The sequence below is a fragment of the Gastrolobium bilobum genome, unplaced genomic scaffold, assembly GCF_033153095.1.
Source record: "Gastrolobium bilobum isolate Gb01-03AN ecotype WA unplaced genomic scaffold, APGP_CSIRO_Gbil_v1 utg85893, whole genome shotgun sequence".
Taxonomy (NCBI): Eukaryota; Viridiplantae; Streptophyta; class Magnoliopsida; order Fabales; family Fabaceae; genus Gastrolobium; species Gastrolobium bilobum.
In genome coordinates, this window is record NW_026898024.1 from 1 (window position 1) to 22,717 (window position 22,717).

General features: G+C 31.3%; 1 protein-coding gene and 1 pseudogene across 2 annotated transcripts; one reads left to right on the forward strand and one right to left on the reverse strand.

Moving 5' to 3' along the window:
• Window positions 1-4,568: 4,568 nt before the first annotated feature.
• Window positions 4,569-6,247, reverse strand: LOC133312283 (serine/threonine-protein kinase PEPKR2-like; annotated as a pseudogene).
• A 4,826-nt stretch (window positions 6,248-11,073) lies between these two features.
• LOC133312282 (phosphoribosylaminoimidazole-succinocarboxamide synthase, chloroplastic) lies at window positions 11,074-18,258 on the forward strand. 2 transcript variants are annotated; one of them, XM_061513456.1, is made up of 12 exons: window positions 11,074-11,490; window positions 11,573-11,674; window positions 11,758-11,887; window positions 13,486-13,578; window positions 13,650-13,738; window positions 14,372-14,452; window positions 16,007-16,096; window positions 16,192-16,281; window positions 16,446-16,496; window positions 16,578-16,624; window positions 17,600-17,657; window positions 17,739-18,258. In XM_061513456.1, exons 1-12 carry the CDS (start codon window positions 11,182-11,184, stop codon window positions 17,796-17,798), a joined length of 1,200 nt encoding a protein of 399 aa, XP_061369440.1. In that variant the 5' UTR covers window positions 11,074-11,181; the 3' UTR covers window positions 17,799-18,258. The 2 variants fall into 2 exon arrangements, 1 of the variants encoding a protein (XP_061369440.1); XR_009751656.1 differs by lacking the exon at window positions 17,739-18,258 and having other exon boundaries at window positions 16,431-16,496; window positions 17,600-17,618.
• The last annotated feature ends 4,459 nt before the right edge of the window (window positions 18,259-22,717 follow it).

Sequence of the window (22,717 nt, forward strand, 5' to 3'; positions counted from 1 at the left end):
AATCAAACTAATTTTTTTTTAGATTGAAACTGTATCATAATATGTTTTTAGTAGTTACAAATTTTATTATATTTTTTTGGATGAAAAAGACATTTTTTGAATAAGAAGAACAATAATATGACATAGATCAACAACTTAGGTCTCCATTGCAAAAACACAGCGTTTATCAAATATATCAACATACATTCCATAAGCGTGCATCTATTGTTTTGAACTAAAATCACCAAGGAATTGGGGATTTTAGTTAAATTAGAAAGAATTGTCAATAATTGATTTGAATATTAATTAAATAAAAGTTAGACTCGTTAGGAAATTGTTGGGGAAGTCGAATCCTAACTATATCTTTTTGTTCTTAATTAAAAGTGAATTGTTTTCTTGCGTCCTTTGTTATTGCAAACTGTTCTTGATTCTTAACATTAAAAATTAAAAATACTTTCTTCAAAAAATTCATTTTACAATTTAAAATCTCAACAAATATTTTCAACAAATCAAATTTGATAACAAGATCAATCCAAATTTAATTGCATAGATAAGTTACTGCTTGGTCAAGAAGTCACCACAAAATTCATGGGAAAAATTTTCTTGAGGAAATTTTTTTTAAGACTTAAAAGGGAAATATAATAAAAAATATAGGTAAAAAAAGGAAATTAAAGGAACCACCAGTGCATTGAAGATTTTTTTTTACATGAGATCTATTTGCAAACACTTGTTCAGATATGACGAACTTATTGTCCAGAAATAAATTATTATTTTAATCTTTAAAATATTTACTTGAATTTTTTTATTTTTGAAATTAAGTTTTATTTCAAATGATGATGTGCATTTAATATTAAAAAAAAATAATTTAAATCCTTGATAATATGAAATAACACTAACTTAATTTCTCGATATCACTATTTATGTATAATAGAAGATAATTATTTTAAATATTTTACGATTAAGAGATTAAGATTTATGATAGCAATCAATGATGATATTTCAATAGCCATTGCATATGACAAATGCATGTCCATATATAGAAGGAGAAATACTAATGCTCGCTTAAACTAAAGCCCTTTATATAAACGAATAAGCAACTCAGCCAAGCAACCATATGCAAAATTTCAATATGCATAGCTATGAAGTAAAAAAAGAAAGGAAAAAAACATTGTACTAAATATATATCAATTGAAAAAAAACAAGAAATTTTTTTTTTTACCTTGGTCCAAATATCTAACCTTAATTAGAATATCAAATTGGGACATAGAAATTAACAGCTTAATTACAAACGCTCACGACAAACAGGACAAGTATCTTTTCCAACGTGTGACCAAGAGATGATGCAAGGCGAATGGAACCACATTATGCTTAGGTAGGCTCGGAGCACCAGCTACATTTCAGTAAATTTTATTTATTATATATAATTATATAAGTAACTGTAATATTTGCTTTTTTTAAAATAGAAATCTAAAATAACTTATAGTAAAAAATATATCTTTTTACTTATAAAATACAATTTTTGAAATAAAAAATTCATTCAAACGGGTCGTTAATCTTCGCCTCTGCTATTTTTAAAATTTTTGAAAAGTTAAAAAATAAAGAAAGAAAGATAAAAAGTTTTTTTTTAATATTGCTCTTAACTTTGATCAATCTGATACCGCCAATCCCATGGGAATAACAAATTACATTTTATGGAATAAAAAAATCAACAGGGTCAAATTAGGTAAGAAAAATAATGAACTAGTAAGAAAAAAAAATGAATATCGAACGTGTATAAAGTAGGAAGTAGGAACTGTTTTAAAAAACTAATGAATAACTTTAATTTGGATTTTGAAATGGTAATCCAAATATTGAATTCTGAAAATTATTGGTATTTATTCCCTTCTTTATATTGTTCAATACCAGATTAATTACCATTTAATAGTCATCATATTAATGAAATTGGACTTTTTCCTTACACACGTTTCTCATTTTCATCATATTAATTACCATTCAATATTGTCATCATATTAACATTGAACATGTATAAAGTAGGAGTTGTTATAAAATACTAATGAATAACTTTAACTTGGATTTTGAAATGGTAATTCAAATTTGAAATCTGAAAATCATTGGTATTTATTCCCCCTTTATGATTGGTCAATACCAGGTTAATTACCATTCAATATTGTCATCATATTGGACTTTTTTCCTTACACAAATTTCTGATATTCTTCTTGACTTTCTCCCTAATTTGTTCCCTAATCTCTATTTAATTTCTATCTTAGGAATTTCCTTCATCCAATACCTGACTTTGTTTTTTCTTGAATTTCCTTTATTTGATTTCTCTTAATTCATATCAGGAATTTTTAAAAAATAAAATAATATACACTTGATAAATGGGTGTTCCCTTTCCTTGATTCCAATTTAAATTCACAATAATAATAAAAGTGCTCTATTTCACTTCTATGAGAATAAGTGATTGTTTGGATGAGTTTTCAAAAAAAATATTTTTATATTTTATTTATTTTAGAAGTACTTTTTATAAAAGTTAAAGTTATTTAGATTTTTAAAAAATATTTGTGTTTTGACTTATGTTATTTTTAGAAGCTAAAATTTTCATTTAAAAAAAAAAGATTTTTAACTTTTTTTATGACTTTTACTCTTTTTAAAAGTAGACGCCCAAACATATTTCTCCCACACATGCTTTTTTTTTTCCTGAAGTAAAACAACTTTTGAAGAGAGAAAAACCCATCCAAAGAGGCCCTAATAATTTTTTAATGACATGGAAGAAAATGAGAGAAAAGATTAAAAAAAAGATGACGCTAATTTTTTTAATTTTTGATTTCTATTATTTTAGTTCCTTTATTTTTTTTTCTCTTCAGTCAATTGATAAAAGATTTGAAACTTTAAAAACTTTCTTCCATTTTCTCCCCTCAATCCAAAGATAAGGTTAAATTATAGAGAATCATCCCATTCTTCTAATAAAAACAAAAAGAGAATTATCTCTTATTTTAATTACAATATGGGATAGGATATTGTGACACACAAATAATGTTACGCACAATGTTACGACCACATGTTAACCGTTGATTTCCGCCAGTCAACGGTTATCATTTTTCAAATCAAACTCATTAATTAATTATTAATTCGTAATAAATGATAATCGTTGATTGGCGAAAATCAACGGTTAAGATGTGGTCGTAACATTGTGCGTAACATTATTTGTGTGTCACAATATCTTATCCCTTAAAATATACCATTTGTCCTCTCTTTATTGACAAAACTATTTATGCTTAAAAGGACATAATTTACGTCCTTTAAAAGGACACACTAAATCCCTCTTTTTTTTTCAGATTTGATCAGAATACTTTGAGCCATGAGAGTAGAAATGAGGGCAAAAATTCATGAATCAATTTTATTAGTAAATTATGTTTAAGACATATCCATGAAATTTTTATTCTTATTTTACCATAATACATAGTTGACTCAAAGCGAAAGGAGGGTAAACACTTGTACCTTGATACCGGAGTTGTTAAATTGAGTCATGACTTATCAATTAATCTGGTTTAAGTTACCAAAATTCAATCCATATTAATTTACTTTTCTCTCAACTTGTAATGAGCTAACCAGAAACTTTGGGTTTAAAATTTTTTAAATTCACAATTTTCATGAATTACTAATTGTTTTGATTATATTTATAAAAATTATGAATTCAGTTTGGTGATTGGTTATGTTTTGATGATTTTTACTACAATCTAGAATTAATTTATTATGATTACATATTTTTCTATTCTTTTAACTAATAATAAACAAATTTGTTTAACATTAATTTCAATCTAGCATTTTATGAACCAATCCTGATCATCATGACTCATGAGAGATCTAAATAATAAATTACCCTCTTCGTTAAAAAAATATTCCAAAGCATATGTGCACCTTTTCTTTCTTTTTCCGAGCATATGATTCACTACATTATGTATCATCGAAGTTCCAAATTAACCTTGTTAAGACGCTACGCGAACCAAACACGAGAAGCGGTTCAGTGAAAAGATGGCTGCGTTAAACCCTCCCAAAACCCTCCAAACCAAAATTCTACCCGCAAATCCAATTTCAGTGGCGGTTTCTAGGTCAAGAACTAGAATCGCTTTGAAATCGAACAAGTTCCCAGGCACATCAATTTGTGCTTCAGAGATGCGAAGAGAAGTTCAACAACAAACGTCTTTTGTGGACACTCTCCTCAACGGTACTCGCAGAAACCAAATCCTCGACGCCATCGGAACAAGCTCTCTCTCTAAAAGTACTGTCATTTTATTTCCTGTTTAAAAACATTAGGGAGAAAAAGAGAGCCTCAACCACATAGAAGAACACATAATAAAAACTAACAAAAGTAAGTGAGAATTAACAGATTCCCACTGTTATCCCAACCAACACAAGGCAATCCTTCTAATTATTAAGAATTCATGTGAAAGGCAAAGATACTTTTCAACAAAACTTGGAAATTTCTAATTTTAATTATTTCAAGATTAAAAAAAAAAAAATCAGACCAAATACAACTAGTCTTTGGTGTATTCATCATTGAGGAAGAGAGATAAAGCACGCTACAAAACATTAATAATCTATCATAAACTTACTAAGTACTTCATCAGCTGTTATCCTTGCTGAAATATCCCTTGTCAGCATTCTCCCAACAAGATCTCGTGCAGGTTTAGATATTGATTCCCACATCCCGGTTTGGAAATCTAGCTTGGAATTCTTAATAGCCTCAAAAACTGCTTCTTGTGAATCCCCTTTAAATGGAAGAACACCAACCAACAGAGCATGCAGGAGCACTCCAGCACTCCATATATCCGCCTTTTCTGAGTATCTCCCCAACAACACTTCTGGTGCAACATATGCAGGGCTCCCAGCCAAACCCGTCAAGTTCTGACCTGCAATGCAAATTTCTAGACAATGAGGCTATGCATAAACAACATAAATGACTCATGTATGTATCTTTTACTTATGTGTGTGTATTTATATATATGTCAATTGAATTACTGATATTTTTAAATGCTTAAAAATTAAACAAAGTGACCTTAGAGTAGGAATGGTTAGCTTCAAACTATTATAAGCATTTTCTCTAGGACCTCTTATTCTTAGACCACTAGAATTTAATTAAATACTGAACATAGTAAACTTAAGGGAGATGACCATCTGAACTCTCCAATTTTTACTCCTATGTACAGGGTAACATTAGTAAAGTACAATTCCATTGAAAGCTCATCATGATGAACTTCTTCAAACTTGCCTAGACATTTTTTATTAACAGAATGACTAGGATGGAATTTTACACAAGGCAGGTTGTGTAAGGATTCTATTCATAGAAGTTAGCACACATATATATACCATAGGATAACAAAAAAAGAAGATCATCCAAACAGGTTTAACATATTACCCTTAGAAATTCTCATGGCCAGGCCAAAATCAGCAAGCTTTATTCCCCCGAAGCAGTAAGCAGAATATTCTCAGGCTTGATATCTCTGTGCACAACTCCCATATCATGACAATACTTGATGACCAACATCACTTCCTTAAGTATATTAGGAGCCCGCTGTTCAGAACAAGGGCCCTCCCTAAACATCTGGTCGACAAGTCTTCCCCCAGAGCACAATTCCATCACCAGATGAGAGCAATCAGCTTCCTCATACACTGCGAGCAGAGTCACAACCCCAGGATGCCCAGACAAGTGCTGCATTATCTCCACCTCCCTGTAAACAGTCTCATCCCCCTTCTTCAGAGTCTTACACGCATACTCCGCGACACCAACAAGAGACCTACACAACGAAACAGATCCATACTTTCCTTGCCCGATCGTCACCCCAGTAACATAATCATCTTCAATCTTGTTCTTCCTCCCCATCTGGGTAGCCACGTCAATGCAATCTATCTTCCTCTTTAGGCCTCTTCCCTCGGTCACCCCAGTAACATAATCATCTTCAATCTTGTTCTTCCTCCCCATCTGGGTAGCCACGTCAATGCAACCTATCTTCCTCTTTAGGCCTCTTCCCGCGGTCATCAGAGACAATGTCCCACAAGGAGGAGCAGTGGCAAAACCCGCCACCCTACTCTTGTAGGAACCAGTTGAGTCTATCTTAGTATTTCCTCTACACCTCTTCTTCAACCTCGAACAATCTTCCATCGAATAATGGGTCTCAAAATTGGACGACGGAGACCCATGATTGGATCTCAAAATGTCAGTCAATTTCGAGGACTCGTCACACTCACTTCCTTTCCTTTTCATCCTCATAGCATCTATCAGTAAAGTACCAACGCAACACCAATCTTTGTGTTGATCACGTACCCAGTGTGCAAAATCCTATTTTTGCCGCAAGACACAATTCTGCAGTCAAAATAGAGAAAGATCAGTCAACGAATTCTAGTCAGATTGATCATGAATGAACGCAAAACCACAAGGAAAGCATCCAAACACAAATATTAAACTTCAAGAAAGTAAATCGGACCCCGAAGCTTTTTCGCAACGTAATGGCGCCAAAAAGCGCCATCACATCACGAGACCCCTGCAAGACAAGACAAGAAGATGCCAGAACATAGAAAGAAAAAGAAATAAACCTTCGCAATCCCAACCAATGATCCTGTAATGCGTTGTGGAGAGTATAAGCAATGAGAAAAAAGTTGCAAATTGGGAAACTATTACGACGTAATTTCTCAATCAGGGACTGAAACCCTAAAAATCTGCTATCAAAGTTTTAGGGGAATGCGCGAACGACAAGCATAGAAAAAAGAAAGAAAGAAGACGGGTACTCTCTGAGAGTCACACTCTTTTTGCTTAGCTAACGTTGTTTCCTTTAATATAGGATGTTCCAGTTCATTGTTTTATGTTCTCGTGCGTGCGTCACTATTTCAAGGGGTGAATTTGATTACGATTTTAAAATTTTTTCTCAATCAGTGGAATAAAAAAATCAAGAGGGTCAAATTAGGTAAGAAAAATAATGAACTAGTAAGAAAAAAAAATGAATATCGTCAAATTATATAAGAAAAAGCATTGAACGTGTATAAAGTAGGAACTGTTTTAAAAAACTAATGAATAACTTTAATTTGGATTTTGAAACGGTAATCGAAATATTGAATTCTGGAAATTATTGGTATTATTCCCTTCTTTATATTGTTCAATACCAGATTAATTACCATTTAATAGTTATCATATTAATGAAATTGGACTTTTCTCCTTACACACGTTTCTCATTTTCATCATATTAATTACCATTCAATAGTCAACAAATTTCACATAAATGTTTGACTTTTTTGCAATTTATGCTTTTTTTAAATAGAAATCGCAACTAACGTATAGTGAAAAATATTTTTTTCCTTAAAAATGCAGTTTTTGAAAAAAAGAATTCATTCAAACAAGTCCTTAATTTTCACCTCTGCTATTTTTTAAATTGTTGAAAAGTTAAAAAAAAAAAAAGAAGAAAAAAAGCTTTTTTTGTAATATTGCTCTTAACTTTGATCCAATCTGATACGCCAATCCCATGGGAATAACAAATTGGATTTTTTCCTTACACACATTTCTCATTTTCATCATATTAATTACCGTTCAATATTGTCATCATATTAACATTGAACATGCATAAAATAGGAGTTGTTATAAAATACTAATGAATAACTTTAACTTGGATTTTGAAAAGGTAATTCAAATTTGAATTCTGAAAATCATTGGTATTTATTCTCCATTTATGATTGGTCAATACCAGGTTAATTACCATTCAATATTGTCATCATATTAACGAAACTGGACTTTTTTCCTTACATAATTTTCTGATATTCTTCTTGACTTTCTCCCTAATTTGTTCCCTAATTTCTATTTAATTTCTATCTTAGGAATTTCCTTCATCCAATACCTCACTTTGTTTTTCTTGAATTTCCTTTATTTGATTTATCTTAATTCATATCAGCAATTGTCGTAAAAAAAACTATATAATAAAATATTATAAATTTTTATATAATTTTTTAAATATAAAATTTGGTATTTCGGTTAAAATCTATTGTCATTTGCAATTTTATACAGTTGATGAAATCTATAAACAAAAGTAAAGAAATAGATTTTTATTATGTTATCAAACGTAATTTTGATTATCGGAATAAAAAAAATGTGTTATCAAACGTAATTCTGATTCTCGGAATAAAAATAAAATATGTTAACAAACGTAATTCTGATTCTCAGAATTGTTCCAAGGCACAGAAATATAAAAGAATCATTCCTTTTCAGAAACAGTGCCAGGAATAAGAATGATTGTCATGCGCAGCCTAATTGTCGTTGATTATATATCGAAGCAAACATATAAAAATGCACTAACTTTTTCGATAAACATTTCAAACATAAAATTTCACTTTCGTCCCACAACATAATAAGTAATGAACCAAACATTATTCTAATTGATCTCAGAATATGTTTTTAAATGAATAATATAAATCATCATATATTATATTATTAAAAAATAAAAGGTATGTGTAATTATGATAAATGTTTGACATGTCAAATTTTTTGCCCCAACTAAAGTTAAATTCTGGCTCCGCCATTGTGTGGAGCCATTCTTTTGGACGTTAGACGGTTTTTTTTTTTGTTTTCTTGCCCATCAGTGGCGGAACCACATTATGCTTAGGTAGGGTCGGAGCCCCAGTTACATTTCAGTAAATTTTATTTATTATATATAATTATATAAGTAACTGTAATTTTTGCTTTTTTTTAAATAGAAATCTAAAATAACTTATAGTGAAAAATATATCTTTTTACTTATAAAATGCAATTTTTGAAAAAAAAATTCATTCAAACGGGTCGTTAATCTTCACCTCTGCTATTTTTAAAATTTTTGAAAAGTTAAAAAATAAAGAAAGAAAGATAAAAAGTTTTTTTTTAATATTGCTCTTAACTTTGATCAATCTGATACCGCCAATCCCATGGGAATAACAAATTACATGTTATGGAATAAAAAAATCAACAGGGTCAAATTAGGTAAGAAAAATAATGAACTAGTAAGAAAAAAAAAATGAATATCGTCAAATTATATAAGAAAAAGCATTGAACGTGTATAAAGTAGGAACTGTTTTAAAAAACTAATGAATAACTTTAATTTGGATTTTGAAATGGTAATCCAAATATTGAATTCTGGAAATTATTGGTATTTATTCCCTTCTTTATATTGTTCAATACCAGATTAATTACCATTTAATAGTCATCATATTAACTAAATATTACACGAAATTAATTACCTTTTTTCATCTTAACATTGAACACTAATGAATAACTTTAACTTGGATTTTGAAATGGTAATTCAAATTTGAAATCTGAAAATCATTGGTATTTATTCCCCCTTTATGATTGGTCAATACCAGGTTAATTACCATTCAATATTGTCATCATATTGGACTTTTTTCCTTACACAAATTTCTGATATTCTTCTTGACTTTCTCCCTAATTTGTTCCCTAATTTCTATTTAATTTCTATCTTAGGAATTTCCTTCATCCAATACCTGACTTTGTTTTTTCTTGAATTTCCTTTATTTGATTTCTCTTAATTCATATCAGGAATTTTTAAAAAATAAAATAATATATACTTGATAAATGGGTGTTCCCATTCCTTGATTCCAATTTAAATTCACAATAATAATAAAAGTACTCTGTTTCACTTCTATGAGAATAAGTGATTGTTTGGATGAGTTTTCAAAAAAAATATTTTTATATTTTATTTATTTTAGAAGTACTTTTTATAAAAGTTAAAGTTATTTAAATTTTTAAAAAATATTTGTGTTTTAACTTATGTTATTTTTAGAAGCTAAAATTTTCATTTAAAAAAAAAGATTTTTAACTTTTTTTATGACTTTTACTCTTTTTAAAAGTAGACGCCCAAACATATTTCTCCCACACATGCTTTTTTTTTTCCTGAAGTAAAACAACTTTTGAAGAGAGAAAAACCCATCCAAAGAGGCCCTAATAATTTTTTAATGACATGGAAGAAAATGAGAGAAAAGATTAAAAAAAAGATGACGCTAATTTTTTTAATTTTTTATTTCTATTATTTTAGTTCCTTTATTTTTTTTTCTCTTCAGTCAATTGATAAAAGATTTGAAACTTTAAAAACTTTCTTCCATTTTCTCCCCTCAATCCAAAGATAAGGTTAAATTATAGAGAATCATCCCATTCTTCTAATAAAAACAAAAAGAGAATTTTAATTCTGACACACAAATAATGTTACGCACAATACGACCACATTTAATTAACGGTTATCATTTTTCAAATCAAACTCATTAATTAATTATTAATTCGTAATAAATGATAATCGTTGATTGGCGAAAATCAACGGTTAAGATGTGGTCGTAACATTGTGCGTAACATTATTTGTGTGTCACAATATCTTATCCATTAAAATATACCATTTGTCCTCTCTTTATTGACAAAACTATTTATGCTTAAAAGGACATAATTTACGTCCTTTAAAAGGACACACTAAATCCCTCTCTTTTTTCAGATTTGATCAGAATACTTTGAGCCATGAGAGTAAAAATGAGGGCAAAAATTCATGAATCAATTTTATTAGTAAATTATGTTTAAGATATATCCATGAAATTTTTATTCTTATTTTACCATAATACATAGTTGACTCAAAGCGAAAGGAGGGTAAACACTTGTACCTTGATACCGGAGTTGTTAAATTGAGTCATGACTTATCAATTAATCTGGTTTAAGTTACCAAAATTCAATCCATATTAATTTACTTTTCTCTCAACTTGTAATGAGCTAACCAGAAACTTTGGGTTTAAAATTTTTTAAATTCACAATTTTCATGAATTACTAATTGTTTTGATTATATTTATAAAAATTATGAATTCAGTTTGGTGATTGGTTATGTTTTGATGATTTTTACTACAATCTAGAATTAATTTATTATGATTACATATTTTTCTATTCTTTTAACTAATAATAAACAAATTTGTTTAACATTAATTTCAATCTAGCATTTTATGAACCAATCCTGATCATCATGACTCATGAGAGATCTAAATAATAAATTACCCTCTTCGTTAAAAAAATATTCCAAAGCATATGTGCACCTTTTCTTTCTCTTTCCGAGCATATGATTCACTACATTGTGTATCATCGAAGTTCCAAATTAACCTTGTTAAGACGCTACGCGAACCAAACACGAGAAGCGGTTCAGTGAAAAGATGGCTGCGTTAAACCCTCCCAAAACCCTCCAAACCAAAATTCTACCCGCAAATCCAATTTCAGTGGCGGTTTCTAGGTCAAGAACTAGAATCGCTTTGAAATCGAACAAGTTCCCAGGCACAGCAATTTGTGCTTCAGAGATGCGAAGAGAAGTTCAACAACAAACGTCTTTTGTGGACACTCTCCTCAACGGTACTCGCAGAAACCAAATCCTCGACGCCATCGGAACAAGCTCTCTCTCTAATTGCCTCTCCGAAACTAACCTTCATTTGACAGTTCCAGCTCTCAAGTCCAAAACCCGCGGCAAAGTATGCGCATATTTGAATCAATTATTTATTTGTTGGCAATTTGTGCTTAGGACTCAGAAATAGCTTACTGTATGATTTTTAGGTTCGAGATATTTATGATAGTGGAGATTACCTTGTTTTAGTTACCACTGATCGCCAGAGTGCCTTTGATAGGATTCTTGCTTCCATTCCCTTTAAAGGCCAGGTTAGGTTTGTGATTCTGTTGCATTGTTTCTGTACACGTGGAATTCAGTGATCCTGATTGTTTTGTTTCTCTTACAATCTTAGGTTCTTAACGAGACAAGTTTGTGGTGGTTTGAAAGAACTAAGCACATAGTTTGTAATGCTGTTGTATCGGCTCCAGATAAAAATGTTACAATAGCAAAGAAGTGTTCGGTTTTCCCGGTTGAGTTTGTTGGTGAGTTTTTTTTTTTGCTAATACAAATAGTTTTTATTTGCCTATTTAATGACTTGATTGATGCTGATTCGTTTTCTATGGTTGAGATTTCTTTTTTCACCTTTTGTTTCTGACTCTGTCTTTAACTTCAAAGAAACTATGTTAATCTTTTAATTACGGTTCTTTTCTTTTTTTTTTTTGGTAGAAAAGAGGGCCAAAGCCCAACAAAGAAAACAAAAACAAAAACTACTAAATGACTAGTCTACGAGGCCTGCCCAAAGCAGCCAAATCAGCCTGGAGAAGCAGACAGATACCAGTGGAGGTTGTCTACTAATAAAATGATCCAAACCCTCACTTTTGTTGAGAATAAAATTCTCCATCCAATTAGCACAAACGTTGCCTTCTCGAAATGTGTGTTGCAATCTAACAATCCAATTGCTTCGAAGCCATACCCGTATACGAGAGATCAGATGATCCTCACGAGCTCCTACACCATGATTGGTGAGCACAGTGATCACAGCAGAAGAATCACTTTCAATAATTATCTGTGGATACCCATAACTCCAAGCAAACCCTGTAGTACACCCCACAACTCTCCTTTGAAGGAACTACAAACACCAAGCTTATAAGCAAAACCCACAATCCAATTTCCTTGATCATTTCGCATAACACCTCGACAAGAAGCTAGACCCGGGTTGCCATGCGCATCACCATCACAATTTACCTTAGCAAAATTCGCCATGGGGAATTGCCAAACAATGTTTTGAACAATCGGTTTTTTTACTACACCAATACTGTATGACTCAATGAAGGCGTCATTCACCTCCTTTACTAATTTGCGAATTTGATGCTCTCTGTAAAAAACAGGCGTTGAAGAATTACCATGCACAAATTTGATGCTCTCTTTTTTTTTCGTTTTAATTTTGTTTTGTAATATCATATTATCTAAGGTAAGAACAGAATTTGAGGAGGCAGGTTTTGTTTTTATTGGAGTGAGTGGGGATCAGAGTTGTCTTATGATGTGTCGGGACTTAAATACAGAATCATCATATAATTGAATTTCTTATTGCAAATGCAAATGCTATTTTATGGGTAGTGGGGAAAAATAACAAAGTTGCCTATATTTTTCTGGTTATTTATTACTGTGACATCTTATTAAATGGCTTTGAATGCTACAATGATTGTTGATTGGCATATTAAACTGGAGTCTCTTATTAGACATATATCTTACTGCACTGGAGATATTGTTTAATATAGGTTGTAGAGAGGTTTTATTTTGGTTCAGAAAAGATAACTAGGGGGGAAAATGAGAATATATGTTTTGGATACAAGCTTGGAAGACTTTTTTTTGTTTAATTACTTTGGAAGAATATCTATAAATATTAGTGTCTGAAGATCCTTATAAATATTGAAAGAGTAATCAGGATAAAAGTCACCGTTCTTAATTATCGAAATTTATTTTGGCTGAAGATCCGCATGTTGTCTTCTTGTTCCTTTTCTTCTTCTTCAAACTTAAAATTCTTGTTATTTCAAAGTGTTGTAAAATATTTGAATCTTTTAAAAATGGAAAATGAGGGTTATAGCAACCATCCATTGACACCTATTTTACTGGTTTGTAGTTAGAGGGTTTGTCACTGGAAGTACCGACACATCATTATGGACAGTATACAATAAAGGCGTTCGTAACTATTGTGGAAATGTCCTCCCAGATGGTGAGTTTTCTAATTTGTGTCTCATTCTCAATTTTCCCCTCCTTGTGTAATAGGATATTAACACATGACAGGAATGGTAAAAAATCAAAAGTTGCCCAAAAATATACTCACTCCAACAACCAAGGCTGAGGATCATGATGTTCCTGTCACTCCAGATGAGGTATGATGACTACTATTATCATTTGCAACTAGCTTTTTCATTATGACTGAAGTTATGGCAAAGGATGAGCTTCATAGGCAGAAGAAATAAGCACAAATGTTGGAATTGGTGGGAAAATGAGACAGTAGGAGAGTAGTGAAGCTATTTTCCATTAGGCTAATCCATTTATCCGAACATAAAATTGGATAGATAAAATACACAAGAACAGGGGACTATTTCTCTTATAATATTGTCGTGCATTACCAATTAGTTCCCCCCCGCGTTCCCCTTTCTAAAAGAAGGGATCCTTATACTAAATCATCAATGTCGTTTTCCTTTCAGATTGGTTTATTGCATTTTTTATATCACTATATCTTTGAAAATGTCAATCAAGATCAGTTAAGCTCATTCTGCTAAACAGAGATAATAAGCGATATGATTACAGATTTAGGTGGACCAACCAGCAAATTGATAAAAGGAAGAATGACTTAAAAGCCTAAGATTTCCCATATGATTATTAATAGAATATTCATGCAATATACATTCTTCTCGGAGTAAGTGAGGTGTGATAATGAACTTCCAGAAAATGAATAGTCTTTTCATAACATTTTTTATACCAAATTCTTACTTTTTTATGATACATTTTCCTTGCAGATTGTTGAAAGCGGACTGATGACACGAGCTGATTATGTAGAAGTGAGTGAAAAAGCATTAAGCTTGTTTGAATATGGACAGGTACTAAGCTTCTTTGCCTAGGTCATTGTCAAATTCGGGAAATACAGGAAGTAATGAAGTGTCTTCTCATTCTAGCCAGTAATATCACACTTGTAGCATATGATATATATTTTTCCTCTTGCACTGGAAAAGAAATAATTGTTTAAATAATGTGACAGTATAACTCTAAGACGGCATTTTATTTAGTTTGTGTATTAGACAGTCATTTACATACTGAAAAAAAAAATAGCATTAAAGTGATATGGTTTAATTTGTCAATGCTGTGTGTGCTACCAACAGTGGACAATGTAAAGATTGTTGTGCTCAGGAACAGATTTCCATGTTACTCAATGATGTAGGGTTTCAAATATTTTCTTTCAAGTTGTTACACCTTTGATTAAGATATGGGTGGTTCTCTTTCAGGGAAAAACCATTAAAAGGCTTTTCTTATTCCATAGGAAATTATATCTATATTTTTCAGATATTTGGTGCAGAACTTAGCAGAATGTTATATTCTAAACAAATATACAGTAATTTCTAAAAGGTTCGTCTTCTTTTTTTAAGGAAGACCCCATTGTCCTAGAGCTTTCTTGAGCCTTTCTAAACTTCTTACGAAGTGCATACGGTACAGGGATGTACCATTCTTCAAAATATTGAATATGTGTATACGTTGAATAGCTAGCTCTGTTCCCATATTCTCTATTTGTCTTTGTCATGCATACTAGAGGAAACAGAGAAGTTGGGAACAGGATACCCATATGAACAGTTGGGGATCCAAATCCTTACTGCATACAACCATCTCCACAACAACGAAAACCTTTTCCCACTCGAATCCTTATACTTAAAAATATTACTGATATTTTTATATCTTACTTTTTCATGTTTCTTCTTCCTTAATGTTGAATTTAGATGCGTATGTTCTCAATTTTGGTAAGCATGTTATCGGGGAATTTGTCTCTAAACATTTAATATTTGAACAAAACATATTTATCCAACTTACATTCATCATTTGACAAAGGGTCTTTGTCGTACATGATAAAAGATATGTCTAAGACAGGTTGACAATTAAAAATTTACATAAGTATCATGTAACTTGTTTCAGACTTTCAATCATCATTACATCAAACCATTTTATGTACATTATTCAGACACAGAAGTTACCATCATAATCCAACAGCACAAATATAAATTCAGTCGTTCTCATCTGTGAGACTATTGAAAAATGTTTCTCGAGAGACAAGTTTGCATCTTCAAGAAATGCAACCCACTCAAACAGCTTCCATGTATTTCTAATAATCTCACCTCCTACCATATAAATTTATCTTTTCCACAATAAGGGATTGAGATTTGTGTGCAAATTATTACTGACTAGTGAGAAAATCTTGATTATACGATCTTCTTATCCAAGGTACTTAGTGTTCCCAAGTCATTTTTTTGATAGCCCCTCATGGATTATGTGGTTGATCCGTTGATTGGTTACTCAGTCCTGTGTGCATAATATATTTTGACATCTATGAAGTTATTTTTCTCTTGCTTTATTGTCTCTTTGACTTCTCCTTTTGATTGACTTTACAGCAAGTGGCTTTGGAACATGGCCTCATATTGGTAGATACCAAGTATGAATTTGGGAAGGCAAATGATGGTTCAATTCTGTTAATTGATGAGGTTCAATGCTATCCCTTGCATACTGGATTCTTACATGCACTCAAAGATTTTAAGTATATAAATATGTGATAAAAAAATTTCATTCCCTACTTCAGGTCCATACTCCTGATTCAAGTAGATATTGGATTGCCAATTCTTACTTGGAGCGCTTTCAAAATGGTCTTGAGCCTGAAAATGTTGATAAGGTATTTTATGTGTATCATTACCTTTGTTGTTTTCTACATAGTGAGTTATGCTTTTATTGCTAGCGTATAGATTTAGTGGATGAATTCTCTTCCATCTATTTATGTCTTTTTGATGAATTATGGATAATAATCAATATGCTAATATTTAGGAATTCGATTTTTAGGAGTTCTTGAGGCTGTGGTTCAAAAGTCACTGCAACCCCTATGAAGATGAGGTATTTTATATTTTCTACTGCTAATGAATCAGCTTGTAGGCTTTAAAGATAAATCAAATCACACTGGTGAATTTTATTTAGGTCCTTCCTGATGCTCCTGAAGATCTTGTTTTTGAATTGGCTTGGAGGTATGTCTACTGGCACTAGTTCCTTTTACACTGATATATTTTGTTTTGAACCTTATTTTGAGAAAAAAAGCCCAGAGTTTATGGTTTTTTTCTTTAGGACTTATTAGTACTTTAGTAGTTATGCTCTGATTTTTCTTTGTAAGAACATTGCAAAGATTCAAGTGTTGCTTGCTTCATCGTATTTGTAACCATGGTATGTTTAGTTTGTATGTACAATTTGGAGTAGGAGTAGAAGAATAGTGGCATGTATTGTCCTCTTTCTTTCTTTTAATAATAGAAGAAATACATTTTGGAGGATAAGGGATCCTCCATTATAAAAATTGAAAAATAAAATTACAAAGTAATGGGAGATCATTAATCTCCTCTCCGTTTTGCATTCATTGTCTGAACCTGCTTTTGCTTATCATTTTTAAGCTGGCTAAGTTCTTCCATGCCAAAATGTATTTGTTACGACTAGCAATTGGTGCCCTATGTAGATACTAGCTTTAAACTGCCGGTTTCTATGTATTTATTTTTGGTTACATGAATGGTTTCTTTTCAACTTTTTTACCTTATAGCTTGTTTCATTACGAATGATTTAGAAGAGGTTGAAAGTTGTATTTGCTTAAATGCTTCATCAGAACTCAAGTAGGAGAATTTCTCTCTCTCTCTCTCTCTTTCTGACACAACATATTGCCACATAAGGTGATTAAAAAAACGGTTACATTGTTTTCCCATTGTATGTGAAGAAAAATTCCGACCTGTTCTTACTATGCATATATGCTATCAATGGTGCAAAAGTGTTGCCACTAATTAGCACGTTTCTCATGATACAGTGATCATTACAGTTTCGGTGTCCTACTTTCATGACATGTCTGTCCTATTTATGCTTCTTTACATAGATCTAAATTGCGTGAATCAACTTATGGTGGATTTTGAGTACAAAATTTTATGCCTTGTTCGTTTAAATGAGCATTATACTATTCTTCTGGACAGATATATTTTCTTGTATGAGACTATAACAAAATCAAAGTTTGAGATGCTATTGACCGAGGTAATCCATATACCAATATTCTTTTTTTTAATTATATTTATAATGTAATCAATACTGATATAAGTTAATTTCTTCTCGCAGGAGCCAATACATGACCGAATTTCACGAAGTGTTACATATGCTCTATCATCTTTAAAGTAGCCCTGGACTTTTAGGGCCCCTCCTTTAGCTCTGGATTTTAAGGATCTCTTACTAAAAAATATATTTAAAATAAAAAATATAGTTAGAACTTCAAATTGACGGAGAACTTCTCCAAACAAGTTTTTATTTTCTATATTCTAATGTATAACTTAAAACAGAAAGACAGAAGAAGCTTCATTTTCTTCGAAATCAAACTTGTTTCTGGAAATTCATGAAAACAGTTTTCAGAAATTTGTCACCTTGTGATTTTTCTTTTGTCCCCAAGGGTAAACTGCTTTGAACGCACAACCAAATGAGTCGTTTGCCTTGTACATTTCCTTGTGACAGTACGAGAAGTAAATATTATTTGTTCTGTACGAGAAGTTGTTTGCTCCTGTTACTGCATGCTGCAATTTTTCTTTTTCTTTTTTATTCTACTTTCTTTACTACATTATTTTTTCGGGCTGTTACACCTTCTTATGTGGTATAATGCTTGCTAGTAATTTCAGTTATTCTCTGTTATAACTTTTATATTATGATAAATAAATTTTAAATTTTGATGGTAACTTTAAAAATTGCCAGCATAGAATATCATTGGATGCCATGTAGCATCAAAGAGAGATGTCAAAATGATGTTGCAGGTGCATCGAATACAATAGAACATTTTCATCATTTTACATTACCCTGAAAGCATTCCCTGCTGCTGCAACTCCCTCAAGGTACATCCACGTTACAGAAGATTCATCCATATGTTGTAGGACGTAAATCATTGGCTGGATAACAAGGAGTACCTGCCGTACTTACATTCCATGTGACCAGATACAGATTCATCTTCTTATAAGAGTGGCCTCAGCTTTACTAGAGGTGTGGACTAGTGTCTTTTTTGGGCATCGCCAATTAAAAGGGGGAGAATGGCTGACGCTTTTCTTTGCGTATATGCATGAAGTTTTAGGATTTGAATTATTACTATTATTATTTTCTTAAAGTTTCCTTTGAGAACATGATGGTGTCATGCAATAGGAATGAATATATTCGGGAGTGATATTATCAACAATGAAATTATAGGAATTATGATTACCCTGTTTGTTTGACCAAAACATTCCTAGGAAGTAGGAACGAATGTTTATTGGTTGCTATCATCAATCTTGGGAACTAATCTGTTTGTTGGTGGCTGTCATCGAATGCTAGTCGTTGGGAAAAGGGTGGCCGGATTTCGGTGATTGGCAATGGCGGTTAGAGTTGTCTACTAGGGTCAATTGTGGGTAGGTGGTAAGATTTCAATGGTTGGTGGTGATGGCTATAGTTTTGTCACTGTCTAACCACTAGCAGAGGTGGAGGGGGATCAGATTCCAGTGACCGGTTGTAGCGAACGAAAGTTGGTGCCGGTTAGTGGCAGTTGTTAGCAGTGACATGGTGGGGGTTGATTCATCACCTGGTAATGGAAGAGTATATATTTTGGGCATTTCGTATGGCACAAATATTTTATTGCATTTAATGAATGAGTCAGCTCTCCCAATGAGAATGAAAGGGTGGGAAGGTGAAGCAAAAACAATCCTCAACTCTTGGGTGGAAACATCTTTTTTTTTAAATGATGTACTAAACATGAGAATTCAGCTTTCTATTGTAAAGATTTCTTACAATTATAACTCATATTTTGAAAAGATAACTGGTTGGATGGAGAGATTACTCTGACCAATCAGGCCTTATTCCAACTGTCCGAAATGGAGCTTCGAGCTTCAGTTACTGTTGCCCAGTTCACCAAATTTCAAGAGTTGTGGGATATGGATAAACTAAGCACCTATCTTTCTACCGTTATTATCAACAGAATCATTGCTTTGTCCCCTCCTTCTCTTGAAGACGGTTCGAACCCATTGAAGTGGAGAATTTTCCATTTCAAGTACTAACAAAATGCTGACTAATCACGACCGGGATTATCATGGTCCTTGGAACCAAATCTGGGATTGGAATGACCCAAAAAAAACTAAAACTTTGATGTGGCAAAAGTCTCACAATTGACTTCCCATAGCACGTGATTTGGATGTAACCCGGACCGCTATCAATGCATTGGTAAGCCTGTGTCCTTTCTCCATGCCCTGAGAGATTGTTCAGCTGCTGCTAGGATTTGGATCCACTTGGTGGCCTCTCCTAAGATTCTTCATTTTTTCTCTTTCTTGAATTGAACTCATCCTTAGAGAGGATCCTCCCAAATGGCTATTAAATCCAATCGTGAGGATGAGGCATACATATGTGACAGCAAGTGAATAATTGTGTGTTTGTTTTAGATGCTTGCCAACATAAATGGATAAAAAAAACACTGATACATTTAAGCGATTATGAGAAGAATTTTTTTTTCTTCCATTGGCGTTGAATAGAGATTTATAGAAGGGTTCAGTGTTTTTTATAGGAAATAAAATTATCTTCTACACATATATAAAAATATGAGGAGTCCATGTAGAGTCATGTGAAAAGAAGAGAAAAAAAATATAAACTTCACACATTTATTTATTTATATATATATATATATATATATATATATATATATATATATAAGATAATTTTATCTCATATAATATGAGAATCATTATAACATTTGTATAAATAGGCTCTTAATCATTGATGGCCTCTAAAATAGCTCAGCTTAAACTTTGCAAAGGACTTTTGATCTTGAAACTAACAACACTTATATTTGTTCTAGATTTTAGTTTTGGGTTGTTCGCCTTTTGTTTTAGAGTAATGATATTTTCTTATATATTTTCAATATAGTAAGTTAGTAACTATACAGGCAAAAAGGGACCTTTTATTTTCTTGATCAAGAAGGAAAGAGAGAGAGGGAGGGGGTAATGATATTTTCTTATCTGTTTTCAATAAAGACGATAAGGCCAAAGTCCAAAATGGTGAGGGCCAAGCTCAAAGTTCTACAGCCCAAGTTAAGAGAAGAAAACTATCGCATGTCTCACACATGCAAGCAACCAATCATGATAGATTAAGCTAGACACGTCAGCTGCTAAGTCATTTTCAGTTATAGAATTTGTTCAGATATTCAGTTAGGCAATTAGTTAGTTTCACAAGAAAAATAAAATAATAATGTAATAGTTATTAATTCATTTAATTAGTTACGTAACTTTTCTATTAGTTAACATGGTGTAAACAGTTTAAGTTAGGTCAGACTTTGACTTTAATAATCTAAGTTTATGAAAAATATTTAGAGCCTATCAAATGGCGAACCTACATTATTGCAAGTGATCGCAAATGCGGTCACAAATTTTCTGAGAAGAAAAGAAAGTTATGCTATGGTTGAAATTTTTATTGTAAATAGATGTCTAGGATCATTCTAGCCTTAGTTATTATAATAATTAAAAAAGTTTTAATTTTAGTTAAAAAAGTTAAAAAGAAACTATTATGAATGTGGGGTAATAAGATAAATACCATATCCTTCTTTGTGGAGTAAAAAAAGAAATATATTGTTTACCAAAAAAAGAAGAAGAAATATTGCAAGGTAAATTGTTTCTATAACAATTCCAAACGTGTTAATGGTGATGAGAAGGAGCGCAAATTCCCTTTTATTTTTTAATGCATTTAAAACTTTCTTTAAAAAAAAAATTCGGGGGCAGCAACACCCGCCATTAAGTGTGCGGACATAAATAAAATTGTCTGAGTCTGCCAGTGGAGCCTATATTGATCTATTAGCCTATTATAAAAAATTAAAAAGACTAACACGACTTGTAGGGCCTATCAAGTTGCAAACCAAAATTTATAGACTCAAACCAAACTGAAATATAAAAGACAAAGTTTCTTATTTACAAAGATCATGTGAAATATTATTTTCATAAACAACATGTGAAATAATGTTCATAAAAATCACATGAAAATTTCATTAAAAATTCTCAAAAAAAAATTTTAACAAGATCACAAAGATCCTTAAATAATGTTCATAACAACACATCAAATAATATTTTTATGAGTTTTTTATTTGTTCTTGGCAACTTTTACAATTTTTTAGTGAGCATTCTTCTTCTTTTTTTCTGTTTTGATTGACCATTTTTACTTTTTGCATCATTTAAATATCACCTTCTTGAAAAATAACTACTTATTTTTTTAAAAAGTAATAACCAATCATATATGATAAGAGATAAGTAATTTTTAAGGTGAAGTAGACTTTGTTCCAAGAAATAAATTTTTAAATGCACATTTGAAGTCATTGAAAATTTTCCTAACACACACAAGTTTGACATCAGTATCAAGGGATTCTATCATATATATATATATATATATATATATATATATATATATATATATATATATATAATTTGCATTTTTTTACTAATTTAATTTAATATTATTTTTTAAATAAATTTTTATTATTTTTAAAATAACATCAATCCTATTACTTTACAAATTAGAGTTATAAATCATGATCTCATAAAATGTCTTTAAGTGAATAATATATATAATAAATATATTATATTATTAAAAAATTCAAAAAGCTAGCCCATAGGTTTTTAGACCATATTGAAGTGGATTTATGACATATTTTTTAAAGAAAAAATATTTGTCCTTTTAAATGACATGACTTATATCATTTCATTCTCATAAAGAGGTGGGACCCATACCTTTTTATTTTTTTGTCCACTATCTCTCCTTCTTTATTTATATCTTTCTCTTACTTAAAACTAGTGTATTACCCGTGCGTTGCACGGAGGGAAAAAAATCGATTTGTTTGTCTCGTAAAAACTAACGCAACACATGCAAGATTCCGAACCTACATTTTTTATCCTTCATCCTCTGAGGAATGAATGAGTAATAATGTACAAATGAAAGTATGAAAAAAAAAAAAAACACATGAACATGTGAGTACAAATAAAAAGTGTCATAACAATACATTCATACATTGATGACGATGGAATATTGTTTGTTCAAAAATAGCAGTTAACAATATACCA